Below are 23718 nucleotides of genomic sequence, written 5' to 3' on the forward strand. Positions count from 1 at the left end.
TGCGAGGCAAGAGTGACGGGAGTCGGAGGCGTTGAATCGACAACGCGTCGATGCTCGTCTCCTCGTCGAGGGGACGGGAAAGAAGCGAAGAAAACTACTGTCGGACATTGTGTAGGTATAAGCAGATCGTCCAATGTCTGGGAAGCCGGGCCACAGTCCGAGAAGAGGGAAGGAAGCTCGAGCCTCGGGGGCGAAGGGAGGACGCGACGAACTCTCGACGACACGATCAGCGTTTTGGGAGGTACAGATGCAAGGGGCATGAAATGATGGGTTCGTGAGGGACATTAAGCGAAAAGGATACGCGAAGGGTACAGAGAGGTACGGAGAACCCTTCGAAAGGGGAGAGAGAACGGAAACGAGGTCAGCGACGTGAAAGAAAGAGGAAGACGACAATCAGAATCGATAGACTCACTTAGTCAGGTAAATCTATGAAAGAGAGAAGAAAGCTGCGCTCTCAGCGAAGCGTCTACTTCTTCTTCTTGTCGGTCCCAGCAGAACCAACACGATCCTTCGACAAGTCGACTCCGAGCCCGGCCATGTGAAGATCTGTTTCGATAGGGAACCAGCGAGCAAGGGCGAGGTCAGTTCACATCGAAAGGGAGAGTTGCAAGGAGTGGATCGGAGGAGGGGGAGAGGAAAGAAAGCGGGTGGTCGGACGGAATGGGGAAGGAAGGAGAGACAGAAACGCACTCGTGAGCTTGACTCTTCGAACACCAGCTTTCTTTCCTTTCTTTTTGGGACCCGTGACAGCTCGATCTGAATCTTCGGTGGCTGAGGCTCGGATTCCACCTAGCGAGAGAGGATGGAAGAGGAGACGGAAGTCGAGAGTGGGGAGTCAGCGACGCGTCGGGGTTGGAAGGGAGGAGTGGAGGAGACGAGGGGAGCTCACTCTCGTCCAAAGCTCGTTCGATATCTGCCGGAACTCGGAGAGCATGCCAAGCGTCTCGGAATTCTGTCGTCGAGGGAAGCAGATAGGTGAGGAAAACGAAGGGAGAGAAACAGATTGTCAGCGTCGGCTCGAATCCCCTCTCCCTCCTTCGTCCGCCTCCTCCTCTCGAAAAACTCACCCTGGTCCACCTGTTTCCCACCTCTCTCCAACCCAACCTCGTTCCAGAACACCTGCCTGTACTTCCCTTCCTTCCCAATTTTCATCGGCAAGACATCTCCCTCCTTGATGAGCTCCTCGAGAGCTTGCTGGGATCCGGCCCACGATTCTCGAAGCGACTTGACGGAGACACCTCCTGCTTTGTCCTTGTGAAGCTTGATGGTCGCGAGGAGGGAGGCTGGAGTAGAGATTTGATGGTCGGCCTGAGAAGAAGAACGACGGCGAAAGTCAGACGAGGGAGGGCGGGAAGGAGAAGGGGAGGAAGTCGTTCGACTGACCTTGTACGAGAAGAGCTTTGTTCGCTCATCAAACTTGATCTTCTCATGTTCCTTGAGAAGATCCTGAGCTGCCTGATCGTACTGGAGCTCCTCCCATCCAATCTCCATCGAGAGATCTTCAGCTCGAGCTGGGTTTCCTTTCCTCTCCTTCAGAGGTGGCGAGGACGGCGAAGTCAGCTTTCTGCTCCTTGGGCCTAGCGAGTCCCAGAAGAAGCTTACCCTCAGAGCCTGAACAGCATAGGCGAGCTTCGTGTTGCTATGGTTTCCTCGACCCGTGTCTGTTGGTTGAGAGTAGACGACGGCTGGAAGAGGAAAGGTGGGAAGGAAGGAGTGTGAGCTCGAGCTCGCAAAGAGAGGTCCACAGAGGTCGAGAAGCTCACCGATCTTCTGCTTCTTCTTCCTATCTGCTGAGAGACCACCATCCTGCAGCTCGTGCTTGACTGGAAGTGAGGAAGAGGAAGAAGCCATGGCGTCTGTGCTGATCGTTGGAGGTCAACGATGAGGTTGAGCGGTTCGAGTTCTCGTCTTCTTTCGACTCTTGACGACCAGCATCTCAATCCAGACTTTTCCCCGTATCAATCGATACGTTAAAACCTTTAAGGTCACGACGCTCTTTGGCTCAGAAAGCAAAGGGAACTACTTCAGATGAATGGGCGGAAAGGGCGCTCCCGAGTCCCTTCTCGAGGCTCGTCCTTTCCTTCCCCTTCTCCCTTTCACAATTCCCCATCCAGTTATAGCAGAGGAAACGTCTGACAAAGCACTCCTGGCTCCACTCTCTTGTTACCGCAGAACGCTCACTAGCGCACGTCTCGTCTCGTCCGCCTCCCCGACGCTCCCTCCCTCCCACTTTCTCCTACCCCCTCCTCGACCCAGCGGACCCCCTTCGGCTGCCTCGAAGTTCATCCTCGCTTGGCCATTGTCCCTTCGTTTCTCTCAGCATCCTCGCTACTCAGCAGCTGTCGCGGTTCTCTCGATTCTCTCAGCAGACGATCATTCTTCCTCGGCAGCCTCCTCCCTTCGTTTTTCTTTTCTCGCCCTCCTTCGCCCTCCTTTCTCTCTCGATTTTGAGACCGACCTTAACCTGTGAGTACCTCTTTCCAAGAAGGAGTTCAATACTGAGGTTCTTTCGCTGCTCTTCCTCGTTTCTCCTCTCCAACTTTTGGAGATCGCGTCGGCGCTCCTCGTCCAGCTTTTTTGACCTCTCCTGCTGAGCTCATGCAACCGCCATCAGCTCACTCCTACGGAACCCTCTGCGTTGTCGCATGTCTGTAGAAGATCAGCTCAGCCGCACGCGTCCTCGAAGGACGACTGATTCAGCTTCCTTCCTTCCTTCTTCGACTCTCGTGTCGTCGAGCGAGTCGCGTCGCTTTTCTCACCTCGACTGATCCTCTCAAGTGCAGACTTCTGCTTCCTCGGTACTCCAGGCCAGGTCTTTGATTGCACCGGAAACTTCTATATTGATGAATCTGGTCTACAATAGACTTGAATCACGTCCAGGATCTCTTAAAACAAAGGTATCAGAATCCGAAACGTTCCCTCAGCATGGTGAGACCTTCGACCTCGGCATCTCGGCCTCTCGAACTAGGTTAGAACTCTTTCTCTCCTCTTCTTGTAGTCTTTCCTACGTCTCTTGATCATCAATGGGTCGAGGGAAGAAAAGAGAGGGAGAGAGAGAGGTTGAACGAGCTCCGGTCCTCGGTCATCTTTCGCTCCTGCTCCTTTCCTTCTTCCCACGCGTCTTTTTTGGTCTGTTGCCTTCGTTGCCGAAGAGAGTTGGTCTCCTCCTCCGCTTTTGGAGTCACAAGAAGATCTTCTTCCATATCCGAATCGAGGGAGAACAACGGACTAGATCGGAGGAAGTCGCGAGAGACACAGTTCTGGAAGGTCAAGAGAGTAGTTTCAAACCTTCCTCTTGCTCCTTTTTCTTGATCTCGAAGAGGAAGATTCTCACAGGATGATCGTTCTGAGCGAGTATCTTCGTAAAGCGTGCCTCCCTACAAACGGGGACTCGGGGAAGGCTTGCGGGGAGGAAAGGGCGAGAGGAAGGCGCCCAGGGGGATGATCCGATCTCGACGGCCTCCTTTTTCTGGTTCCTTGTCTTTCCTCCTTGATCTTCCTCCAACCACCACCCAACACTGCCACCTCTCGCTTCTTATCTTTCTCAGAAACCACCAACATGTCCTTCTACAGGTGAGCCGCGTTCTCGCATGCTCTTGTAGGGCTGCCGTTTGCTCACCTCGGCCTCCTCCCTTCTCTCCTCCGAGAGCTGACCTTTCGTTCCCTTCCGTGTTTTCGCTGATGCAGTTTCGAAGGTCAGCTTGCTCGCTCTTCTTCCTCCAAACCACCATCATCGAAAACCTCTCTGATCATGAATTCCTTCACAGATCCTTCGTCTCTCTACTCTTCTCGCCCGCAACAACCTCCAAGTCATCCGTCGTTTCCGAAACATCCAGACGTGAGCTCGATCTTTCTTGTTCCTTTTCAGTCAGCCTTGGAGTAGGATCTGACTTTCTTCCCTTCCCTTACTGTGTTATTCTTCTCTCTACACAGTTATCCTACGACGGAGCTTCTGCTGTGACTCCCTCAGTTGAAGAAATGCAGTCCTGGTTCGATTCAAACGTGAGTCTAAGTCGATGCCGTTCCTCTTCCTCTCGCTTCGCCGCTCGGTTCTGCGTCCTGTCCAGGCGTCAGCTTGTTCTTCTTCTGGACTTTGTCTCTCCTCGAGCAATCGCTGACCTCAGCTTCTATCGTCTCTTCAACCATCTTCCCTTCTTCAGTACACGATGTCTCCCTACAACCTCACGAATCAACCCGTCCCCTCCCCCTACACCTTCCCGCAACCCGCTCAGCCGCAATACGCCTACCAACAGCCTCCCTCGAACCACTCCTCCTCCTCCTCGTCTGGTGGATCTACCTTCTCCTCCCCTCAGTCATACCCTGCCCCCTTTCCCTCTCATCTCCAGCAAGACGGTTACTTCGACCCAGGAGTCGCCTACTCGTCGTCGTCGGGTTCGGGCTCTCCTCCCCCTCCAATGAGCATCGACACCAGTTTACTCGACGGAGGAATGGGATACGAGGCGTTTAGGAAGCTGAGGGAGGCAAGGGTGGAATGTGGATTCTCAGGCTTCTTCAACTGCAACTCAGGGATGGAAATGGCGGAGACGGTTGGATCGTTGCTTCGACAACCCTCGTTCGACTCTCGACGAGGATCGCTCGCTTCTTCGGAAGCCTCCTACGATTCAGCCAACTCGGAACCTACCCCTATACTCTCCATCTCTCCCCCTACCGCCTCCTACTCCTCCAAACGATCTCACTCCCCAATCGTCGAATCGCAGTCCACCCCTCGACGCGTCTCCTCCACCTCCAACTCCTCCTCTCGCAAACGAGTCAAACTCTCCCCTTCCTCTCCCATCATCGCTTCCTCCAGCTCCTCACAACTCGATCACACTTCCAACCACGACCTCCCGCCTCTCCCTTCGGACTTCGACACCTTCGGTCCCAACGGATCCTCCCTCTTCGACGACTCTCCCTCCTCTCGATCCGGTCGAGCTACCACTCCGGATTTCAGCGGAAGGGACGACTGCTGGGGGATCGGAAGGGAAGCCTACAACAAGTTGAGCACGAAGGCGAAGAAGCAGCTCAGGTTCGTCGTTCTATCTCTCTCTCTCTCTCTTTCGACGCGTCCCGGCTTCCCGCTCTCGACTTTCTCTGACCTTCCTCCTCGCTTCCCTTCTTCTCATAGGAACAAGATCGGAGCTCGAAGGTTCCGAGAGAGGAGAAAGGAGTACATCACGACTCTGGAAGGGAAGCTCGCCGAACGAGACGATCTTATATCCGACACCAGGGGAAGGTTGCAGAAGTCTCTTCAGGAGGTCTCATCTTGTGAGTAGTGGTTTTTGCTGCCGTTCTTTTCTTCTTCCCTCGAACTCCCGAGACCCTCCGCTGACTCTTCTGCTTCCCTTCCGATATTCACAGTGAAACTCAAGATCGCTCAGCTGGAGGGAAGGTCGTGAGGAGTCGTGCAAAAGAGTTGGTGCGCTTCGTTCGAGGGGCGTTCGGGTCCTCTTTTTTTTTGCTAGCTTGCTTTGTTCCCCTTTTAGGTTTCTTCCTCTCGATTTTTACTGTCTTCCTAGTTTCCTCCTTCTCGTGTATCCCTTCCTTCTTTCGTTTCACGATCTCAACGTTTTTCTTTCTTGACGAGTCAGCAAAAGTAACCGGTCAGGACGTCCGAGCGATTTCAAGCCGCGAGCTCCCTCCTTCCTTCTCCCCCAACTCTCTTCACCCCTCCTCTCCAGGGATACCTCGCACGACGATAGAGATGCCCTCCCCGACTCCTTCACGGAAGTCCTCTTCTTCTGCTAGCTCAGCTTCGACTTTCAACGAGCGATCAGCCCTCCTCGATTCGGCTCAGTCACCTTCTCAGTGGGGAGCACTCGTGGGCGTCGAGGTCGCAGGAGCGATCCCAGAGGACGACGAGAGGGAGGAGCATCATCACGGACGAGAGCTCGGGGAGGAGGAAGAGGGAAGGATTCATGGCTGGAGGCTGGCGATCACTTTGTGAGTTTTTACGAGCGAGAAACGAGAGGGAGGAGAAGGAGGAGGGAGGAAGAACGAGCAGGCGCTCTCTTCGGTTGACTCCGAGCACGATTGCTCGCTAGAGGTGCATTTCTGGGAGGAGTTGAGTTGAGAGAAGAGACAGAGGAGCCAGAGTTGAAGCTATGGTCTGCCAGAGATGGGTCCGAGGAGGTCAAAAGGGCTGCAGCCTGAGCTTCGTTTGTTTGGCAGGAAGGAGCTGTGGGCTGATGAGCTCGACCTTTCCCTTTCTTTCTTTTCCCACAGGCTCTCGGTTTGGGGAACGAACCTGACCTTCGCCCTCTCATCAACAGCCATAGCCACACTCTCTCCACAGATTGCTTCTCACTTCGAGCATGTCGAGCTCTCGTCCTACATTGTTCGTCACGATTCTTGACCTCCTCCACTTCTCCATTTTGGTCGCCCGCCGTTTTCTCGAACTGACTTTGCCGCTCCCACTTCTCTACACTCAGGGATCCTGCTTTCTATTAGCTTCGACAGTCTTCACGCCTTTATTCGGTGGGGTTCTGGATCATCTCTCTCGACCTGTGGCGATGGTTCTGGCAGGGTCCCTCTTCGGTTCGTTCCTTCCTCTGACTCGTCTCGTTCCCTGAGCCCTCTTGCTCTTCAACCCTGAACTCACTTCCTCTCCCGCAGGTGTCGGAACTCTCGGATGTGCGATGTCAAACTCGTTTTGGACTCTCCTCGCTGCTCGAGGAGTTACAGGAGCAGGAGGCGCAGGGATCCTCACCCTGTCGTCGATAATCACGACCGGTGAGCCTCCTTCCTTTCCTTTTCTTCTTCAGCAATGTTTTGGCTGATCAGTTTTCCTACTCGCAGATTTGATATCTCTTCGAGAGAGAGGGTACTACCAGGGATTGATGAGTTCGTACCTGCGATCCTTCATTCTCCCTCTGCGCGTCTCAGATCTGACCGTCGCCTTCTTTACTCGAAACAGTGGTCGTCTTTGGATGCGGAGCTGCCGTCGGAGGACCCATCGCAGGAGTATTGAGTGATACGTACGGATGGGTGTGTATCTTGAGTCTCTGCACTTCTCGGCTCCTTCTCAGTCGTCTGACCCCAACCTCTTTTCCTCTCGTTCAGGAAACCGCGTTCTACGCTCAACTCCCCCTCCTCGTCATCTCCCTCATATGTCTCTTCATTCTCCTACCTCGGCCAGCCCACCTCTCTCACCACCATCACAAGCGAACCAGCCTTCTGTCCTCCCTCGACCTCCCTGGAACGACTCTTCTCCTCCTGTCAGTCGGATCCCTCCTCCTCGCCCTCTCAATTCACACCTCAGGATTCGCCTGGGGAGACATCCGAGTCGCTGGGTTGCTCGTAACGGCAGTTTTGGCAACGGTGCTGTTCGTAGTGGTGGAGAGAGGGAGGGAGATCGCTGGAGTGAGAGTGCTCGTAGCGTGGGAGGTGTTCGGGCAAAAGAGTTGGTCCGCCTTCGCTCTTTCCTCTTCGTTCGACTGCTTGCTGAACTTTCCTCTCTTCTGCTTCGACAGATATGTTCTGGAGTAAGCACACTTGTTATCCCACTCCATCAATCTACGTTTCGCTGACCTCGTCTTGACTTCTGCTTCGTTCAGCCTGCGTTTCGGCGTTCCTCATGTCACTCGCCAACGGTTCGATCTCGTTCATGATGTTCGTCCTTTCTTTCATCTCAGCACCCACCCTTTCTACTAACACAGCGCTTCTTCTTTATCCTTCAGCCCTCTCTGGTTCGTCATTGTCCGATCTTCGACCTCAGCAACGGCAGGACTTCACCTCCTTCCCAACTCGCTTGGACTGTCTTTCGGATCCCTCCTCTCGGGTCAAATCATCAAAGTCACCGGCCGATACCGAGTCCTAGGTCTCCTCAGTCTTGTCTTCCCCGTTTTGAGTGCGTTCGCTCTCTCGCGATGGGGAGAGAACACGTCCTCCGCTGAAGAATGGCTTGCAATTCTGCCCGCTGGGATTGGGTGAGCATCTTCTTCCCTCCTTCTTTTGAAGCAGTCGACGGAGCTGATTCGTTTATCCTTCGTCCTCTATAGGTACTCCTCGTACCTCGTAACCTCCCTCATCGCTATCATCGCATCAGGTAAGCACTGGCTCGCACAGAGAGTCGCGTCGATTCGAACTAACGCAGCCTCTTCTCTCCGTCTCTTCCACAGTCCCTCAAGCCCAAATCGCCAAAGCGACAGCCATCTCCTACTTCTTCCGTACGTTGGGTGGAACCCTCGGAGTCGCCATCTGTGCTTCTCTTCAACAGGCCATCTTGGGAAAGGAACTTCGAACTCGTTTCGACGACCCATCTGTTCGTCCCACCTTCATCCCCTCTTCGCCGAACTCAGCTGACCCTTCCTTTTCGATACACAGGTCATCGCCTCCATCACCCACTCCAAAGCCTATCTCTCCACCCTCCCACCGTTCGAAAAAGAGCTCGCCCTCCAAGCCTACGAGCTTTCCCTCCGAGCCACCTTCCTTTTCACTGCGATCGTTGGAGTGGCGGCTATTGCGGCTGCGTATCCTGTCGAGGAGCATCATCTGGGAGAGACGGGAGACAAGGCTGGAGGAGGGAAGAAGGAGACGGTAGAGGAGGCGAGGACAGAGGGGGAGAACGAGGGAGGGAGCGGGAGTCGCGTCTAGTCCTTTCCCACCCTTCTTGAATCTCCGTTGTATCCCTAGACATGCTACTCGCATAATCATTTACTTATCCTCACTTAGATATGCTCCCTATAGATTGCATCATTCATCATTCATCGACCTCTCACTCTGAGTCGTGTGCGGCGCTCCTCGGCTTTCGAGAAGCTTGTAGGACGCGACGAGGAGCGAAAAGTCGCGACGAGGAGCGAAAAGCCGTGATTATCGAGCTGGAACCTATCAAGGACTCGCAATAAAAACTTGCGTGAAGGGGGAAGGGCTGAATCGAAGGGGACAACGTCGGAAGGTCAGCTCGAGCTCATTTCTCTTTGCGAGCTTCTGGCACACCTTTTTGGGCACTTGAACCCTTATTTTCATCCCTCATTGGAGTCATCTCACGGACTCAAATAATCTCGTAGATTTTGGAGACTTGAAAATTCGATCATGGAGGTTGAACGTTCAACTGCGACTCGGATGGCTCGTGCTTTCGAGCTCGACCTCTCCCTCCTTCCTTTCCCTCCCAACGGTCAGCATGTCTACAATCCTGGAATCGAGACTGAGACCTCACGACTACATCCCGGTCCAGTGTCCACAGTAAGTAGATCGACCTCTCTTCTCGGATGCTTCTCGAGGGATTGAAGTCGTTCGTTCTGCCTTCTCTCAGCTGCAAGACCTCCATCGAGTACCTCCTGTTCGTCCCTTTCTTCCCTCTCTCTTTCTTCCTCCACCTAGATTCGTACTAACCCTTCTTTCACCCCCCCCCCCCCCTCCGCAGTCCCTCCCCTACCCCTCAATCCTACCGAGTTCGATGCTCCTCCCAGCCCCCCCCCCCCCCCCCTCCGCAGTCCCTCCCCTACCCCTCAATCCTACCGAGTTCGATGCTCCTCCCAGCCTTGTAAACGGATATTCTCCCCTCCTCCTCCTGCCTCCTCCTCCTCCTCTGGGTCTGCCGGAGGCAAAGGAAAGGAAGCTGCTTCCAGGGGTGCTTCCAGAAAGATTGGAACGGCGGAGAATCCTATAGAGACGGGCTACTACGATGTGCTGGGAGTACCGGTGACGGCGAGTACGGACGAGTGAGTATCAAGAGGGAAGGAGAGGAGGAGCAGGAGAAAGGGTGCAGGGGTGGGAGAGAGCTGACCGTTTCCGTTTCGTTCGTGGCTCGTAGGATCAAGAAGGCTTACCGGAGACTCGCTATCAAGCTGCATCCTGATAGTGAGTTACAGTTCCCCGTGCTTGCTTTAGAAAATGAAGCTCGAGCTGGACGAGGGAAGGGAGGGAGCGCAAACGAGGAAGAAGGAAGGAGCCACGAGCTGACCTCCTCTCTCCTTCCCTTCTTCCTCCCTCCTTCCTCCATCTCAGAGAACCGAGACGACCCCGACGCAGAGGAGAAGTTCAAGGAGATCGCCATTGCTTACCAGGTCAGTCCTTTCCTTCCTTCGCCGAGTCCCCTCGTCCATGCTCGAGAGAACCCCGAAGCTCACCTTCTCTCCTCCTCCAGGTCCTCTTCGACCCTGCTCTTCGAAAGAAGTACAACGAATTCGGTTCCAAAGGAAACGCTCCCGAGAACGGATTCGTCGATCCGGAGGAGGTCTTCGGCAGCCTGTTTGGTGGAGAGAAGTTCAACGACATGATCGGGCAGATTTCGATTGGTGAGCTCGCTCTCTTTCCTTCGTTCTTTCTCCTTGTCGAGGAGGTCTCGAGGCTGGGCCTGGAATAGCTCCAGTTATTGAGCTTTGGCATGGGATCGCCACTCCCTGTATCCGCTTTTACTTACATTACGAGCCCAGCGTCTACCTCGCCTCGTTCACGAGCTCAAACGCGAAAGCTCACACCTTCCCTCCCCTCCTCCTTCGTCTTTCACAGGTCGATCCATGAAGGAAGCTCTTCAGGCAGCCGACGAGTCGCTCGAGCCTCCGACACTTATCCTCGACACCAAGACGGGCAAGATGGTCATCCCACCGGAAGAGAAGGCTCGGCTCGACAAGATCAAGAAGGACAAGGAGGACGAGTCGGAGAGGGAGAGGAAGGAGCGAGTCGACAAGCTCGTCAAGAACCTCGAGAGGAAGCTGGCCATCTTCGTGGAGAGCGTAGGAGAAGAAGGAGGTGGAGGAGCTTACGAGGTGGAGGTCGGGGATAGTTTCAAGGTGAGTCGAAAGAAGATCAAAGAGAGGAAGAGGAAGCAGCCTCGACGCGAAGAGGACGAGGCGAGAAAGCTAACCTCTGCTCGAATGTTGCACGTCTGGTAGGCTATTTCGACACTGGAAGCTAACGAGCTTGCGTTGGAGTCTTACGGATACGAGCTGCTACAAGCTGTGGGAGCTACGTACGCTGCGAGAGGAAGGTGCGTCGCGTCTCCTCACCCTCTTCTCTCTTCCCTCCTACCCGTTCTCATGTCGCTGATTTTCCTCTTCCATCTCTCCTCAGGCAATACCTCGCCGCCAACACCGCCGTCTTTGGAGGTGTGATCGGATGGCTTCACGGAGCTAAGGTGCGTTTCCCTTGCTCTCAAACCTCTCCGACATCCAACGCGTCAAGGAGCCAGAAACTGATTAACGACCTTGCCCTCGTCGTTTCGGTCACAGTCTGGAGTCAACACCTTCTCCGACTCGATATCTCTTGTTCGAGCCGGTACGTTTCGACGTCTTTCGTTTGTCTCCGACTCGACGCGTCGTTCGGTTCAAGTTGACCTTTTTTTACCACGTCTCTCCAGGTCTTCACCTCAAGAACGTCTTCCAGAAGCTTCAGGTTCGTTCTTCTCGTTTAGTCCTGTCCTTCGGCCTCGACTTCGAGCAGGTCACGTCTTTCCGAGAGACGTCTCGCTGACCTCGCTTTTCCTTCTCGAACCTCCAGGACGCCGAGAAGCTTGGTCTTTCCCCGGAACAGATGAAAGCCCTCGAGGAGGAAGCTGCTCTTGAAGGACTCAAGACCCTTTGGAAGTCTGCGAAGTTGGAGGTTGAGTCGGTTATTCGTGCGTCCTTCCTCTCTCTCTTCTCGATGTCCGACGCGCCCCGTCTCGCCGCTGACTTTCTTTCTCTTCCGCGATCCTTGACTCCGACAGGTGAAACGTGCGATCGTCTTCTCGCCGATCCCAAGTTGTCCAAGGAGAAGCTTCGTCTCCGTGCCGTCGCTCTCGAGCTTATGGGAGAGGTGCGTCGTTCTCTTCTTTCGACCCAGCTCCACCCAGCTTCAGGCCCTTCGATCTCCTTCATCGCTGACCTTTCCTTCTTTCCCTTTCGACTTCCAGGCCTACATGTCCGTCAAGAAGGAGAACGACCCCGCTGCGATGCTCCAGGAGGAGTTCGTCAAGGTCGACACCAAGGCTTCGAAGGAGAGGGAGGCGAACGCTCACGCGTAAACTTAACGATTACTTAGAGTTCCTCTTAACGACACGAGTTTCATTTCAGGTCTGGGAGTGTGAGGAGCAGGGAGGAGGTGGGGTCGGTTCGTGGTAATGCTTTCTCCCGTCGGACTCCCGTCGTTGGGACGGACTGCTTGTTTTGCTCCTTGTTCTCTCGCTTTTTCTTACGTACGTGCGCTCTAGGTTAGGTCAGGCTATACATGGTTGACGTCGCTACACATTTTTTGGGGCCCTCGTCCCCCAAAAGTCCGCGGGAAGGAGGAAAGCAGGGGCGAAAGGGCGACGCGTCGAGCAGAGAGCTTCGACGCGAAACCTAGAACTGCTAGTTCGACTCGACGAAGAAAAGGCTGCCGATTTCGCTCGAACAGTGGTTGGATAACCAGAAGAGGTTTTATCTCGAAGCGAGGCTTCAAGCTCGAAACCAACTCAGGAGAGTTCGAGCTCGAGTTGCCCCTGACTCCGACCTCTCCCTCAACATGCTGCCCTCCTCCTCCTCCAGCGATCCTCAAGATGACCCCGAAGACGTCTTCTCGTTCTTCGTCGATTCTTTAGGCGAGAAGCCCTTCGTTTTCACTCCAAATGAAGTTTGCTACGGCGAGATTCGAGTGACAACAGCAGAAAAGGGTGAGGCCTCGTCCTCCCTCCTCCGCTCCCCTCCTTCTTCCTCCTTCTGATTCTGTCCCTCGTTCGTTTGTGGTGCGCTTAAAAATTCATTCTCCAGATGGGAAGGCAGGAATTCTCATGGCGGACCAATTTTTCACTTCAGGTTCGTCAAACGTGCTCTGTGGCCTCGAGGGCAGACGGGAAAAGAAGGGAGTTGAGCTCGAGCTCACACGAACTCCTCCTTCTTCCTTCAGGTCTCGCTCTCGCTGAGATGGTGGAGCTAGGTAAAATACCTGTTTCAGGAGCAAGCAGTCAGTCGTCTCATCCATCTGTACCCTGGTTCCAGAGCTGATAAAACCTTTCCTTGGGTCTCAGTTCTGGAACTTGGAGCAGCATCGGCCCTCCCTTCCTTCGTTTCGACGACCATCTCCCCTCCGCCTCGCTCCGTTCTCATCACAGACTATCCGGACGAAACCATCCTACCCACCCTTCAGAAGAACGTCGAGCGGAACTCGCATCTTGCTGGAAAGGGATGCAGGATCGGATGGTTGCCCTACGAGTGGGGGAAGGAAGTCGAAGGCCTGAAGTGAGCTCGTTCCCTTTCCCTTTCATCTCGTTAATGCTTTCGCTTCTCTTAGAGCTGATTACAGCATTACTTCTGGCTCGCCTGACGTTCAGGTCAACGCTCGATGATCCGGAAGACAAATTCGACCTCATCTTCTTAGCAGACCTGTTCGTCCTTCTCTTTTCGACGCGACGCGTCTTTTCTCGCTCTTCTTCCTCTTCGCTTCTCGTTCACTGAATCCGTTTCTGCACCCTTGATGATCCCGGATTAAAATCAGGCTCTGGCTCACCAACTCTCTCCCCGAACTCCTCCAAACTCTCTTCGACACCCTCTCCAAAACGAATCCCGACGCGATGATCTGTTCGTTCTCTCTTCTCTCCCACTCTCCCGCTTCGTCTCTCGTCTCCCGTCAACCTTCTCCTAAACGACCATTCCCTCTACAGACTTCGCCGCAGGATCCTACACCTCCCCATCTTCCATCTCCCACTTCTTCGCCTCCGCTGTCTCGGCGGGTTTCGTCTGGGAAGAGTTCGTCGTGCCGGAAGAGTGGAAAGGGGAAACGGAGGTGAAGGGTTTGGTCGAGGAGGAGGAGAGGTTGAGGGAGGGGTGGAGGGAAGGGTTGAGTGTGAGGAAGAGGGGCGGGAGGGTGAGAGGGTTCAAGATGTGGTGGTCGAAGGATTGAGGAGAAACGACGGGGAGAAGGAAGCTTTGTAGCAGTTGTGCCAAAATATGCATCCAGTGATCTACTGAGTGCTGAGGATCTCTTGAGAAAGGGCGAAGAGTGGAAGCAACGGATGGAGAGCAGGTAGGATAGATCTGAGGCGAGCCCGTCGCGTCTCTCCCTCGATTCCAAACCTCCGCCCGCTCCTCACCCAGTTCCTCAAAGATCCAGAGGTCCCCACTCGACGGGGAAACAGCGTATCTTGTGCTCCTTCCAATGCAGTCGTTGATGATCTGAGGAAAGGAGAAGCAGCAGCAACGACGCGTCGTCAGTTGAAGTTGGACTTCGCTCGAAGCGAGAGCGAGCTGGAAGACCCAGCGAGGAGGATCAGACCTTTGCAGCAGTATCGAACCGATTGGCACTGTTGCGTAGATGAGGAAGCATGAAGTCAGCTCGACGGAGACGAGCGAGAAAGTAAGCCAGAAAGATGAAAGGCAGAGGGAGAGGGAAAGGAGACGAACTCTTCCGCAAGCCATTATTGCTTCACCGCATACGTTCCCACCATCCCTTCCTACCTCACAAGAGATCCATGGGACGTAATCCATGCCATGGACAAAATCCGGAGTCAACGCTTTGGGTTGGAGAAGGTAAGGAAGAAGGTGTCCGAGCTGATTCCGTCCTTTGTTCGCACGCTGAGAGCTGGATTGGGTGAGGCGACGTGAAGTACCTGGAAAACCTGGTCGCAGATGATCCGAAGGGCACGGACCCTGATGGTCATGCCGAGGGGGGGGGGGGGGGAGGGCTGAAAGAGGAGAGGAGAGGCTGAGGGAGGGCGAAGGGAAGCTCGACTTTGAAGGGGGCGCGTTCGAGCGAGCGTGTTGGTAGATTCGTCCAAGGCGGGAGTGTACGGTACAAAGGAGGAGAGATACTACAAAGGATAAGAAAAAACTTTGTTCCTTGATGGTGGCTGTCAGAAGCAAAGCGAGCCCTTGCCTCCTTGAGCTCGACTTTCCTTTCTTTTTGTGACGAGCTCACTCGAAACGCCCATCACCTCTTTCCCTTCAACTTTATCACTCCCTTCTTTCGCACATCAGCTCAACATGGTACGCGTCTATCCTCTTGATGTAGTAGAAAAGGAATCAAGCTCATCGTTTTGCTTCTTCAACGGGGGATTGACAGGCTCTCACGGACAAGGTCCTTGGTTCTCTGATGCTCCTCGTAGCAGCTCTCGTCTTCACTTACTATACTTCTTGGGCTCTCTTGATGGTCAGTCGACTCTCAACTTCCTCCAACCTCAATTCTCTGTCCCTGGGCGGGCTCCTTAGGGAGAAAAGTGACGTCTTCCAGTCGAGAGAGACGAACGCAGAGAGCTCACACCTTCTCCTTCCCTTCCCCCTCGTCTTCGTTTCCCTACAGCCCTTCCTCCCCTCCACCCACCCTCTCCACTCAGCCTTCCCTCCTCGCGAATGGGCCGTCCGTCTACCCGTCTTGGTTCTGCTGCTGGGTGTCGCTGGGGTGGGAGGGTTCGTGGGACTTGTGACGTACAAGGAGGGAGTCAAGAGGAGAGCGAGGGAGAGCAAGAGGGCTTGATGGTTGCGGAACGAGAGCGGTGGTAGAGGGAGCAGGTATGGAGCCGTGGAGGCAGGGGGCTGAGCTGGATCTTGATGGTCTTGCTTTTCTCCTTTCGCGTCGAGGGAAGGAAGGAGAGCTTGATCGTGAGCTCGAGCTCGAGCCATCACTCTCTCATCTCCCCTCTTCTCGTCTTTCCCAGAGATTCAGCAAAGAGAGAAAGAGCATGCCACGAGAGAGCTAAAGCAGCGAGCACAACGCAACCATCCAAACATAGGCGAATCTACTGAGTCTTCAATTTCTCGTCTCCAGCGAGGTCAACTCCCGAATCCGACACGTTTCCACCCTCGAACTTGGCCTTCATCTGCCCAACTCCTCTGGCGTCCTTGTAGAAGAAGACGTCGTTTCCAGGAATCTCGTCGACGAACTGAGGAAAGTAGAAGAGGAAGAGAACAGAGTGAGCGGAGGGTTCGACGAGGATGAGAAGAGAGTAGGAGAAAGGGACGAACTCGGCAAGATCGGAAAGCGGTGAAGAGGGCGACGAGGAAGTTTCCTGTGAGGCAGAAGGGATGAGACGAGATCAGCGTGTGGGAAGGAGGGAAGAAACGGCAGGAATCTGGAACGAGGAAGCGAGCGCAGAGAGGGAGGCACGAACCATCTCGAGATTGGTAGTGGACACCACTGGATCGAGAGAGAAAGAGAAGAAGGTCAGCGACGAGTTCTGATAGCGTTTTAAGTTGAAGAAGACTCACAGGAACTCCTTCAGAGCCTCGGTCGCCTTGTCGGCGTTGTCTGAGAGAACGAAACGAAGAGGGAAACGAGATCAGCTCGAGGTCGAAGCGGGATACTTGAAATGTATACGAACAGTGAGGGATCTTGGAGGAGATATGGTGAGAGACGTGGGTAGTAGTGATCTTGTGAAGGAGCTGAAGAAGGAAAGGAGAAGAAGGGAAGAGGTCAGCGAAAAGGAGACGCGTCGAGCATCGAGCGTCGAGCTGCTTCGACTCACCAAAGTTCCGACCCATCCGAGACAAGGCCTATCGATCGTAGCGAGAGCTCCTCGGGGGAAGGTCCAGACGGAGTTGCTGTAGTGAGGGACGAGAGGATCGGTGTGCTGTGAAAGGGGAGAGCGAAAGGTCAGTGGCCGTTTTTGGTTCGTTCGTTCCCCCTGCTCCTCGCACAAGCAAGAAATACTCACTTGAATGAAGACAATGCCGACTAGCCAGTGGTTGACGTAGAGGTAGGGAACGACGTAGTACTTGACGACCTCTCCAAATCCTCGGTAGTGAGCCCAAGCTCCCAATCCAGCGAACAAGAGACCCAATCCGACGTTGGAAGCGATGATCTGGTTTCTGTGTCGCTTGTCGAAGATGGGCGACGAAGGCTGGAAGTGGTTCGTCCATTTCGGGTAGCTCTTTTGTCCTGACGCGTTTCGAATGAGGTAGAGAGGCCAGCCGAAGAGCTGTTGAGCGAAGAGGGAAAGGAGGACGACAATAGGCGCGTCGTTGATGGCTTCGACGAGCTCGGACTGCCTCTCCTCGGTAACGTTCAGTCCGTGGACGTCCTCCTTCGTCTCGTCGAAAGCAGGGTACGACATCTGCTCCCGGGTTCGAGGAACGAAGACCTCGTCTCGAGTGAGGTGACCGGTAGCAGCATGGTGTCGACCGTGAGAGATCCTCCAGGCGTGGTAAGGGACTCCGAGAGCTGAGTGAATAACCCATCCGACGGCGTTGTTGACGGTCTGCGAGGAGGGAGGAAGGGAGGAGACGACGAGACTCAGCCCAAGCTCAGGACAAGCTGGAGGGAAGGAAGGAGGGAGAGAGAGCGTACCTTAGAGGTAGAGAAGGCTTGGTCTGTGTCCCGAGGAGCGAAGAATGGAGGAAGAAGGAAAAGAAAGGGGCGAGAAGTCAGCGAGGGACGAAGGAGCGTCGAGACCGAGGGAGGAGCGGAAGTCGGAGAGTCGAACTCACGACCGCACTCGTGGGCGATAACCCAAAGACCGGTGGCAAAAAGACCAGTCCAGAACCAGTAAAAGTTCCAGAGACCGAAGGAGAGAGCCTTGGAGCCGAACTTGGAGAGGTTGCTGAAGAGGAGTGAAAGAGGGAGGGAAGAAGAAGGGGTCAGCTCGACCATGGAAAGGATGTTTGGTTCAGCTGTTGCGCTGAGATCGAAGGACTCACGCAGCCTCGATGATGGCAGGGAAAAAGGTCGTTCCGTAGACGAAGATGGAGATCAAGATGACATCCTGGATGCTGGAGGAGAGGAAGGAAAAGGAGGTCGGACGGATGACGGTCAGTCGGAGCTCATCGATGAGCTTCTCGACCTTCTCTGCTCTCCCTCCCTCCTCTTCGAAAGCCCAGTTCAAACTCACATGTAGAGACTCGAGTGAAGAGCCGACCTCTCGAAGCACTCAGCGCTAACAATCAAAAGGAAAGTAGGAGGAAAGCGAGTCAGCTCCCTCCGCTGAATCCCAACGCTTCCTTCCTCTCGTCCCTCCCTCCGTTCCTCCCTTCAGATCGACACTACAACTTCGGGACGAGACTTACGGGATAGCACCGAGCAACCTAGATCAACCACCGATAAGCGAACATCAGCTTTCAGTCGACTCGAGGGAGAGAAGGAAGAGGAGAGGAGTGGAGGAGGGAACGAACTGCTTGACGGTGAAGTTGGGCACTGGGAAGATCGACTCGTCCTTGACCTCAATCTCAGTCTTGGCTTCGATAGGAGCCTGCGCAGCCTTGGTACTAGCTCTCTGAACGGCGACCATCTGCTAGAAGCGAAAGGAAGAAAAGGGAGAAGGGAGGGGGAGGTGGGAGGTGTGGGAGGGAGAGGGAAGGACAAACTTCCGTCTCCCCCGCCAACAGTTGAGAAAAAGGAACTCCGCTCGAAACGGAGATATAGTATTCGTATCGGAGTGAGCTCTTTCTAGACTTCGAGATCTCGTACAACTCGCTCAGCTCAGATTTTCTGCGAAATTTGTAGAAAGAGAGCTTCCGGAGCGCGTCAGGGAGAAAGGTCGAGGTCTCCGGAAAGAGGGACGTCGCGACGCTCTGAGTCTCTGCCCTCCTCTTTTTTTGATGGTCTAGCAAACCCACCACTAAATGTATACCTTCACGAGTTTGAAGTCGTCCCTGTGGATTTTCATCTCTTCTTCGCCTTCAGCGGGATCAAAATTCGGTCCAAACCCTCGACTCGAGATTCGAACGAGCTCGCCTCGAACGACCATCATCTCCACTTCTTCCTCTCCCCACATGGACGAAAACACTATCATCTTGTGCGTTTCTTCCTACTTCCTTAATACAGGCTCGTATAACTGACTCTCAGCTCTTACCTCCAGGTATCCTCTCTCGAACTTCACCTTCAGGTAAGCCCCTCCTGAGCTCTCCGTCTCTCCGAAACGAAGCTCACCTTCTTCCCTCTCTCTTCGCTTCAGCACGAAGGAAGCTCAACCTGAAGAAGACCCTTCCGTCGCTACCAGAATCCAGAGACTTCAGAGGAACTACGAGGAATCTGGAATGAGGAGAACCGTTGAAGGAGTCCTTCTCGTTCATGTGAGCTCGACCTTCCACTCTTCCTCCCTCCCTCCCTCCCTCCACTTCGTCCTCGTTCGTTGCTGAGAACGGTTTCACCTTCGTTGGAGGGATCGTAGGACCACGGTCACCCTCACGTACTTCTCCTACAAATCGCTTCAGCCTTCTTCCGAATCCCTGGAGACTACTTGCAGCCTGGAGAAGACGAGCTCGAGGGGTTGAAGGCGAGGCTCGATGAGAAGCTGGGATTGGGAAAGGACGTTGCTGTTGACCCTGGAGTGAGTCCGTCTTCGCATGCGGATCTCCCCCAGGGAAGTAGAAGCTGACAAATACGTCTGGGGGCTCTCAGATGAACGAAGAGTGGGAAATCGGAGACACTCTCGCTCAGTGGTGGAGGGTGAGCTTGCTCGTTCCTGGTTGCTCTCCTTTCGACACTTCGTTGACTCGTCCCTTCCTTCCATCCCAGCCCAACTTCGAGACCTTTATGTATCCTTACGTTCCTGCTCACATCACCAAACCCAAAGAGAGCAAGAAGATGTTCCTCGTCCAGATGCCTGCGAGAAGTGAGGTCGACCCGTCGCGTCCTCCTCCTCTCTCCTCCTCATCGCCTTCTCGCTCTCGGTCGCTGACTTCCCGCCTTCATTTTCTTCACTTCTCAATTTAATCTTAGAGGTCCTTTCCATCCCCAAGAACATGAAGATCCTCGCCGTTCCCATCTTCGAGCTCTACGACAACAGTGCGAGGTTCGTCGCTTCTCCGTCTCGTTTCACTTATCCTCGCTGACCTCTCTCCTCCCTGCACGCAACAGATACGGCCCTCAACTCGCCTGCCTCCCCCATCTCCTCTCGAGGTACAACTTCGTCTTCATGGGGAACGAGAACTGAACGGATCCGCTCGTCTCTTTTCGTCACGTCGTCGCGTCCTCTTTCTGCATCACTTGTCTCCCGTCTCTCCTCTCTCTTATGTTTTTTTTAGCACGTCTCACACCAAGCACATCTCAGCACAATATACGATTGATACGACTCCCAACCACCTAGCTACCTTTCCGAAACCACATCAACAGCCAGCACGACTTTTCGACGTCCTCTCCTTTCATTTTTCGACGTGTTTTTCCGTACCAAGCACAGTCATGACCCTTTCTTTTCTTCGCTCGAAGGATTCAAGAGGAAAAACTGCTTGCGCACTCGCGGAGGTTACTACCTCTCTTCGAACGACATCGCCTCTCTTCTTCCGGAGCTGCCGTTTCCTCTTTCTCCTCTAACCGCACCTCTCTCCCTCTCCCTCCTTCTTCCCTTCCTTTCCTCCTCTTCAACAATGTCTTCCTCTACCATCCTCTACGTCGCAGATCCCAAGGCGGACGTCGTTCTTCGAAGTTCGGACGGAATCGACTTCCTCGTTCAACGCGTCGTTCTTCAAGTCAACTCAGAGGTCTTCGACGGGATGTTCGCTTCCTCGTCTGGAGAAGTCGGGGAGAAGGATGAGAAGACGGGGTTCCCTGTTGTTAAGCTCGACGAGAAGGGAGAGGATCTCGATTTTCTTTTGAGGTTCATCGTCCGAGGTCAGGTCAAGACCGACCTCTTGACGATGCCTTTGAAGACCGCTGTTTCGTGAGTTTGCGCCATATTCATCGTAAACACTATCAGTCTGACCTTTAATGACCGTCTCTCTCAACTTCAGGCTTCTCTCCATTGCCGAAAAGTTCGAAATCGAGACCGCAAAGGACGGCGCCGTCTCTCGTCTCGCCAGCCTCGCACCTTCAGACCCGGTAGGGGTCCTCGGTCCCGCTCTCGCCTTCCACCAGACCTCCCTCAGTAGAATGGCTCTTTCCGCTCTCGGAAACGACTACGAGTGGAGAGAGGAACGGGTTCCGGACGGTGCTTACTCGTGGCGCTACTTCAATCTCCCGTCAGGAAACCCCCATCTCGTTTCTGATATTCCTCTCGAATGGCTGGAGCGCATCTCCTCAGCAAGTTGGATCCAGCTCGTCAGAATGGAGGAGCAGGTCCTCACAGGGTGTTCAACTTGGGAGAATTTAGCTTCGTCCTTCGTGAGTGTCGCTTCCTTTTCGCTCATTTCGTACCGTTTTCTGACTTCCCCTTTCCTTTTCGTTTTCTCTCGCCCGAACAGAAGGCTGAGTAGCGGAGACTCTCATATCAGAACCAAATCAGTATCTGAATTGGATTCGGTGAATTCATCCCCATCGGATGAAGGAGAGGAACGCCGCGACGCGTCGAGACCGAGCTGATCCCCTTTCCCTGCTTCTCTCCTTTCTCCTCCAGAAACCAGTAACAAGCATCTATAACTCTATCTACATACAGTACCCGTGACCCTCTTTCGTCTTCGTGAGTTGTTCGAGTCCTTGGAAAGCAGTCGCGACGCGTCGGTTCCCTTCTCGAAAGGTACTCCTTTTCAAAAGATCGTCTCTGTTCGGGAGATACAGAGGCGCCTCAAGAACTACTGAAAAAGTCATGTTGGGCCGTTGAGGAGGCTTTTGTAAGGGTAAACGAGCTCAGTGCTTGATAAAAGATCCAAGATCGACGCGTCTCGTTCCTCCCAAGGCAACTCTCGAAACCCACGGTCTACTTCTTGACACCGAGCCAGATCTAAACCTCACCTACATTCCTGCTGTCCACTGCTCGAAAAAGTTCACATCCACCTTCGGCCGCGTCGCTCACTCGAAACCCGCAGGCCTCTCGGTTGAGCTCCTCCTTCCTTCTCCCTCTCTTCCCCTGTTTCAGCACCAACCCACCTCTTCTCTCGATGTTCGAACTGTTAACAGTCATCCTTGTAGCAACCTCTATCATGGTGCTAACCTTTTCGGTAGCGGCTCTGGTTGTGATGGTGAGTTCTGTCAGAGGTCGAGCTCGCTTTCCTTCCTTCCACGTCCCTCCTTCCCTTTGATTGACCTCGACCTCCCTTCGCTTATTTCACTCCACTCAGCCTATAACTGGAAGCATTGTACGGCTACGAGCCAACTATCTGCCGATGGGAGTGTCTCTTGAGGACGTGGAGAGTGAAGGAGGGGACAAGAGGGTGGGACCGGTCGTTCGACGAGTGAGCGGAATGATCATGCGAGTGAAGAGGCTGGAGGGGCTTTCAGGTCTCTACAAGGGTGAGTCCATAGTTGTGTTTCTGAAGGGAAGGTTCTGGGGAATTCTAGGACAGTCTGGGGGTGCAATCAAAGGGGACAAGGAAGGAAGAGATGGGAGCTCGTCGGTCACCTCGACAATTCACCTCTCACCTCTCTTTCCTGCTCGCTTTTCAACCAAAGAAAAGCAGCAGCATCCTTCCGACCTCTTAGATGGTCTCACCTTCTAAGAGATCGTTCCCTAGAGCGCAATCCACTGTCAATCTCAACTTGAACAAAGCTCACACCTTCGCCTTCCCTCCCTCCAACCCTCCAACAGGCATCTCCCCCTTCCTCGCCTTGAACCTCCTCATTTCCATCGCCAGTATCGCGTTCATCGGAGGATCATCCAAGGTCACCCCTAAGGGAACTTATCAGGTTAGTTCAGCTCTCGTTTCTGACTTCTGAACTGCGTTGAAGCTGACTTCTCCGCCCGACCCGCAGGTCCCCAATGCGAGCTCCCTTTCGTACGTCTCAACCTCCCTCTGCTTCCTTCTAGCTTCGAAGCTGACTCAACTTCTTTTCTACTTATCAGCATGTCCCTCTTTGGCCTGGTCATGACCCTCGTTACTCTTCCTTGCACGATCCTCATCAACCGGTTCGTCCCTCTTCCCTCCTCCCCTTGCGTCGCGTCTGACGTCGCCTTCTCTCTTTCTCGTCCTGTAGAACCATTGTCACCCCTCACGCTCTGCCGTGGCATCCTGTCAAAGCCGTCAAAATTATCCTTACTCCCTTCGAACGAGCGAACCCCTGGGTCATCTACAAAGCTCCTGGACTTCTCGCCGCTACTGCTCTCCACATCTTCTGGGTTTCCTTCGTCTCAAAAGGTTTCAAGAACCTCGTCGTCCCCGAGCTCGGAGACGGACTCTTCGAGCCTCCAGAAGTCGAGGGAGAGGAGCCTCAACTCGTCAAGATTAGGATGGGACGACTCGCCATCTTCCTTCTCTTCCAAGCGCTCTCAACTTTCGTTCTGTGAGTCTGTAGCTTTTATATCTCTACCCCTTTCTTCGATCCTGTCGCGAGAGTAGAGAAGCTCGAGCCCAGTTGACTTGAATCTCTTCCCCTTCCGCCTTCGTCCTCTCAGCTGCCCTCTCGAGGTTCTTGCTGTTCGACTCTCGATTCAGCGACAGAACGGAGGTCAAACACCAGTGGATCAGGTTCCGTCCGAGTACGCTGCGAAGGACGAGGACGTCATTGGACTACGTGGAGAGGAGGAACCTTACGAGGGGCTGGTGGTGAGTTTGAACTTTCCCTCGACGACAGCGACGCGTCGACAACACCTGACGTCGCCTTTTCTTTCTGTTTCGCTACCAGGATGCTATCAAGACGATCCTGAACGAAGAGGGATGGGTGACACTTTACACGGCTTGGATCGTTACGCTCGCTGGGTTGATGCTCGGCGTCGCAGTCTGAGCTCGACTTCGAACGAGGAAGGCGAGCTGGATATCTCAGTCTTGTTTTTGCGTACATACCTTGTAATCTTCTCTGCCGCTTATCAATCAACTGAAATTCCCGGTTCGTCTCTCGAGCGCTGAGAGAACGAACGACGAGACGAGCGTGGGCGGGAAAGAAAGGAAAGGAGGAGGAGACGACCATGTTTCTACATACGTCTATCCGGAAAACGAAAAGATTAAAAGAAGAGGCTACGGTTTTGAATCTATCCTACAGCAAGCTGATGCGATAAGGAAAAGGGCAAATGGAGACCAGAGAAAAATAAGA

At 54.0% G+C, this 23718-nt stretch overlaps 10 protein-coding genes across 10 annotated transcripts; 7 read left to right on the top strand and 3 right to left on the bottom strand.

The window, feature by feature from the left end:
* Window positions 1-223: 223 nt before the first annotated feature.
* Window positions 224-1876, bottom strand: TFA2 (transcription factor TFIIE subunit TFA2). Its single transcript, XM_076639962.1, has 8 exons — window positions 1764-1876; window positions 1603-1685; window positions 1384-1530; window positions 1068-1308; window positions 890-952; window positions 691-789; window positions 413-546; window positions 224-330 (listed from the first exon to the last, which is right to left on the bottom strand). Exons 1-7 carry the CDS (start codon window positions 1849-1851, stop codon window positions 467-469), a joined length of 801 nt encoding a protein of 266 aa, XP_076497667.1. The 5' UTR covers window positions 1852-1876; the 3' UTR covers window positions 224-330; window positions 413-466.
* Window positions 1877-3450: 1574 nt separating this feature from the next.
* On the top strand, window positions 3451-5487 carry BDY24DRAFT_25948 (uncharacterized protein). The gene is made up of 5 exons (XM_076636832.1): window positions 3451-3573; window positions 3688-3695; window positions 3768-3838; window positions 3934-4002; window positions 4161-5487. Exons 1-5 carry the CDS (start codon window positions 3560-3562, stop codon window positions 5271-5273), a joined length of 1275 nt encoding a protein of 424 aa, XP_076497668.1. The 5' UTR covers window positions 3451-3559; the 3' UTR covers window positions 5274-5487.
* A 160-nt stretch (window positions 5488-5647) lies between these two features.
* BDY24DRAFT_385437 (major facilitator superfamily domain-containing protein) lies at window positions 5648-8705 on the top strand. The gene is made up of 12 exons (XM_076639963.1): window positions 5648-6334; window positions 6429-6534; window positions 6613-6729; window positions 6796-6840; window positions 6914-6984; window positions 7060-7399; window positions 7470-7481; window positions 7554-7608; window positions 7677-7925; window positions 7998-8044; window positions 8118-8260; window positions 8323-8705. Exons 1-12 carry the CDS (start codon window positions 6116-6118, stop codon window positions 8590-8592), a joined length of 1674 nt encoding a protein of 557 aa, XP_076497669.1. The 5' UTR covers window positions 5648-6115; the 3' UTR covers window positions 8593-8705.
* Window positions 8706-9042: 337 nt separating this feature from the next.
* Window positions 9043-12162, top strand: CAJ1 (Caj1p). The gene is made up of 13 exons (XM_076639964.1): window positions 9043-9277; window positions 9432-9659; window positions 9752-9798; window positions 9946-10004; window positions 10085-10235; window positions 10450-10730; window positions 10833-10927; window positions 11011-11074; window positions 11169-11214; window positions 11297-11331; window positions 11437-11554; window positions 11645-11733; window positions 11831-12162. The coding sequence occupies exons 1-13, from the start codon at window positions 9207-9209 to the stop codon at window positions 11939-11941; spliced, it is 1395 nt and encodes a 464-aa protein (XP_076497670.1). The 5' UTR covers window positions 9043-9206; the 3' UTR covers window positions 11942-12162.
* A 234-nt stretch (window positions 12163-12396) lies between these two features.
* Window positions 12397-13841, top strand: BDY24DRAFT_385444 (uncharacterized protein). Its single transcript, XM_076639965.1, has 7 exons — window positions 12397-12568; window positions 12666-12710; window positions 12802-12858; window positions 12923-13133; window positions 13226-13279; window positions 13390-13472; window positions 13556-13841. Exons 1-7 carry the CDS (start codon window positions 12421-12423, stop codon window positions 13792-13794), a joined length of 837 nt encoding a protein of 278 aa, XP_076497671.1. The 5' UTR covers window positions 12397-12420; the 3' UTR covers window positions 13795-13841.
* A 23-nt stretch (window positions 13842-13864) lies between these two features.
* Window positions 13865-14309, bottom strand: BDY24DRAFT_440472 (uncharacterized protein; the record flags this gene model as incomplete). The annotated part of the gene is made up of 2 exons (XM_076644526.1): window positions 14295-14309; window positions 13865-14194 (listed from the first exon to the last, which is right to left on the bottom strand). Coding segments are annotated over exons 1-2 (330 nt in total), but the record flags the coding sequence as incomplete, so codon positions are not given.
* A 493-nt stretch (window positions 14310-14802) lies between these two features.
* BDY24DRAFT_385447 (uncharacterized protein) lies at window positions 14803-15454 on the top strand. The gene is made up of 3 exons (XM_076639966.1): window positions 14803-14876; window positions 14953-15039; window positions 15190-15454. Exons 1-3 carry the CDS (start codon window positions 14874-14876, stop codon window positions 15361-15363), a joined length of 264 nt encoding a protein of 87 aa, XP_076497673.1. The 5' UTR covers window positions 14803-14873; the 3' UTR covers window positions 15364-15454.
* Window positions 15455-15552: 98 nt separating this feature from the next.
* On the bottom strand, window positions 15553-18233 carry BDY24DRAFT_350209 (delta-12 fatty acid desaturase). The gene is made up of 12 exons (XM_076637696.1): window positions 17994-18233; window positions 17889-17906; window positions 17714-17758; window positions 17523-17594; window positions 17313-17425; window positions 17173-17195; window positions 16541-17083; window positions 16352-16456; window positions 16208-16268; window positions 16095-16134; window positions 15852-16023; window positions 15553-15769 (listed from the first exon to the last, which is right to left on the bottom strand). The coding sequence occupies exons 1-12, from the start codon at window positions 18107-18109 to the stop codon at window positions 15626-15628; spliced, it is 1452 nt and encodes a 483-aa protein (XP_076497674.1). The 5' UTR covers window positions 18110-18233; the 3' UTR covers window positions 15553-15625.
* Window positions 18234-18561: 328 nt separating this feature from the next.
* Window positions 18562-20016, top strand: BDY24DRAFT_385455 (cleavage and polyadenylation specificity factor subunit 5). Its single transcript, XM_076639967.1, has 8 exons — window positions 18562-18616; window positions 18680-18706; window positions 18776-18893; window positions 18992-19150; window positions 19222-19269; window positions 19339-19435; window positions 19543-19615; window positions 19681-20016. The coding sequence occupies exons 1-8, from the start codon at window positions 18594-18596 to the stop codon at window positions 19754-19756; spliced, it is 621 nt and encodes a 206-aa protein (XP_076497675.1). The 5' UTR covers window positions 18562-18593; the 3' UTR covers window positions 19757-20016.
* A 1589-nt stretch (window positions 20017-21605) lies between these two features.
* BDY24DRAFT_385458 (uncharacterized protein) lies at window positions 21606-23519 on the top strand. Its single transcript, XM_076639968.1, has 8 exons — window positions 21606-21713; window positions 21813-21984; window positions 22280-22377; window positions 22444-22466; window positions 22535-22597; window positions 22666-22971; window positions 23084-23234; window positions 23314-23519. Exons 1-8 carry the CDS (start codon window positions 21633-21635, stop codon window positions 23410-23412), a joined length of 993 nt encoding a protein of 330 aa, XP_076497676.1. The 5' UTR covers window positions 21606-21632; the 3' UTR covers window positions 23413-23519.
* The last annotated feature ends 199 nt before the right edge of the window (window positions 23520-23718 follow it).

The sequence above is a fragment of the Mrakia frigida genome, assembly GCF_051309035.1.
Source record: "Mrakia frigida strain ATCC 22029 unplaced genomic scaffold BDY24scaffold_11, whole genome shotgun sequence".
In the NCBI taxonomy this organism is placed as follows: Eukaryota; Fungi; Basidiomycota; class Tremellomycetes; order Cystofilobasidiales; family Mrakiaceae; genus Mrakia; species Mrakia frigida.

What these genes read in the sequence shown, in the direction of transcription:
- TFA2 (XM_076639962.1), bottom strand. Translation starts at nt 1,851, where the DNA reads ATGGCTTCTTCCTCTTCCTCACTTCCAGTCAAGCACGAGCTGCAGGAT. An exon ending in GAAGAAGAAGCAGAAGATCG is followed by an intron (nt 1,686 to 1,763) that starts GTGAGCTTCTCG and finishes TTCCTCTTCCAG; the next exon opens with CCGTCGTCTACTCTCAACCA. An exon ending in CAAAGCTCTTCTCGTACAAG is followed by an intron (nt 1,309 to 1,383) that starts GTCAGTCGAACG and finishes TCTTCTTCTCAG; the next exon opens with GCCGACCATCAAATCTCTAC.
- BDY24DRAFT_25948 (XM_076636832.1), top strand. An exon ending in CGTTTCCGAAACATCCAGAC is followed by an intron (nt 3,839 to 3,933) that starts GTGAGCTCGATC and finishes CTCTCTACACAG; the next exon opens with TTATCCTACGACGGAGCTTC. An exon ending in AGTCCTGGTTCGATTCAAAC is followed by an intron (nt 4,003 to 4,160) that starts GTGAGTCTAAGT and finishes TCCCTTCTTCAG; the next exon opens with TACACGATGTCTCCCTACAA.
- BDY24DRAFT_385437 (XM_076639963.1), top strand. Translation starts at nt 6,116, where the DNA reads ATGGGTCCGAGGAGGTCAAAAGGGCTGCAGCCTGAGCTTCGTTTGTTT. An exon ending in GGTTCGATCTCGTTCATGAT is followed by an intron (nt 7,609 to 7,676) that starts GTTCGTCCTTTC and finishes TTTATCCTTCAG; the next exon opens with CCCTCTCTGGTTCGTCATTG. An exon ending in CTCGTTTCGACGACCCATCT is followed by an intron (nt 8,261 to 8,322) that starts GTTCGTCCCACC and finishes TTCGATACACAG; the next exon opens with GTCATCGCCTCCATCACCCA.
- CAJ1 (XM_076639964.1), top strand. Translation starts at nt 9,207, where the DNA reads ATGCTTCTCGAGGGATTGAAGTCGTTCGTTCTGCCTTCTCTCAGCTGC. An exon ending in GATCGGGCAGATTTCGATTG is followed by an intron (nt 10,236 to 10,449) that starts GTGAGCTCGCTC and finishes CGTCTTTCACAG; the next exon opens with GTCGATCCATGAAGGAAGCT. An exon ending in CTCTCGAGCTTATGGGAGAG is followed by an intron (nt 11,734 to 11,830) that starts GTGCGTCGTTCT and finishes TTCGACTTCCAG; the next exon opens with GCCTACATGTCCGTCAAGAA.
- BDY24DRAFT_385444 (XM_076639965.1), top strand. Translation starts at nt 12,421, where the DNA reads ATGCTGCCCTCCTCCTCCTCCAGCGATCCTCAAGATGACCCCGAAGAC. An exon ending in AAGGAAGTCGAAGGCCTGAA is followed by an intron (nt 13,134 to 13,225) that starts GTGAGCTCGTTC and finishes CCTGACGTTCAG; the next exon opens with GTCAACGCTCGATGATCCGG. An exon ending in CTCATCTTCTTAGCAGACCT is followed by an intron (nt 13,280 to 13,389) that starts GTTCGTCCTTCT and finishes GATTAAAATCAG; the next exon opens with GCTCTGGCTCACCAACTCTC.
- BDY24DRAFT_385447 (XM_076639966.1), top strand. An exon ending in CTTCTTGGGCTCTCTTGATG is followed by an intron (nt 15,040 to 15,189) that starts GTCAGTCGACTC and finishes GTTTCCCTACAG; the next exon opens with CCCTTCCTCCCCTCCACCCA.
- BDY24DRAFT_350209 (XM_076637696.1), bottom strand. Translation starts at nt 18,109, where the DNA reads ATGGTCGCCGTTCAGAGAGCTAGTACCAAGGCTGCGCAGGCTCCTATC. An exon ending in CTTCACTCGAGTCTCTACAT is followed by an intron (nt 17,595 to 17,713) that starts GTGAGTTTGAAC and finishes CCTCTCCTCCAG; the next exon opens with CATCCAGGATGTCATCTTGA. An exon ending in AAGCCTTCTCTACCTCTAAG is followed by an intron (nt 17,084 to 17,172) that starts GTACGCTCTCTC and finishes CCCTCCTCGCAG; the next exon opens with ACCGTCAACAACGCCGTCGG.
- BDY24DRAFT_385455 (XM_076639967.1), top strand. Translation starts at nt 18,594, where the DNA reads ATGGACGAAAACACTATCATCTT. An exon ending in AAGGAGTCCTTCTCGTTCAT is followed by an intron (nt 18,894 to 18,991) that starts GTGAGCTCGACC and finishes GAGGGATCGTAG; the next exon opens with GACCACGGTCACCCTCACGT. An exon ending in CGTCCAGATGCCTGCGAGAA is followed by an intron (nt 19,436 to 19,542) that starts GTGAGGTCGACC and finishes ATTTAATCTTAG; the next exon opens with AGGTCCTTTCCATCCCCAAG.
- BDY24DRAFT_385458 (XM_076639968.1), top strand. Translation starts at nt 21,633, where the DNA reads ATGTTCGAACTGTTAACAGTCATCCTTGTAGCAACCTCTATCATGGTG. An exon ending in GCTTTCAGGTCTCTACAAGG is followed by an intron (nt 21,985 to 22,279) that starts GTGAGTCCATAG and finishes ACCCTCCAACAG; the next exon opens with GCATCTCCCCCTTCCTCGCC. An exon ending in CCCCTAAGGGAACTTATCAG is followed by an intron (nt 22,378 to 22,443) that starts GTTAGTTCAGCT and finishes CCCGACCCGCAG; the next exon opens with GTCCCCAATGCGAGCTCCCT.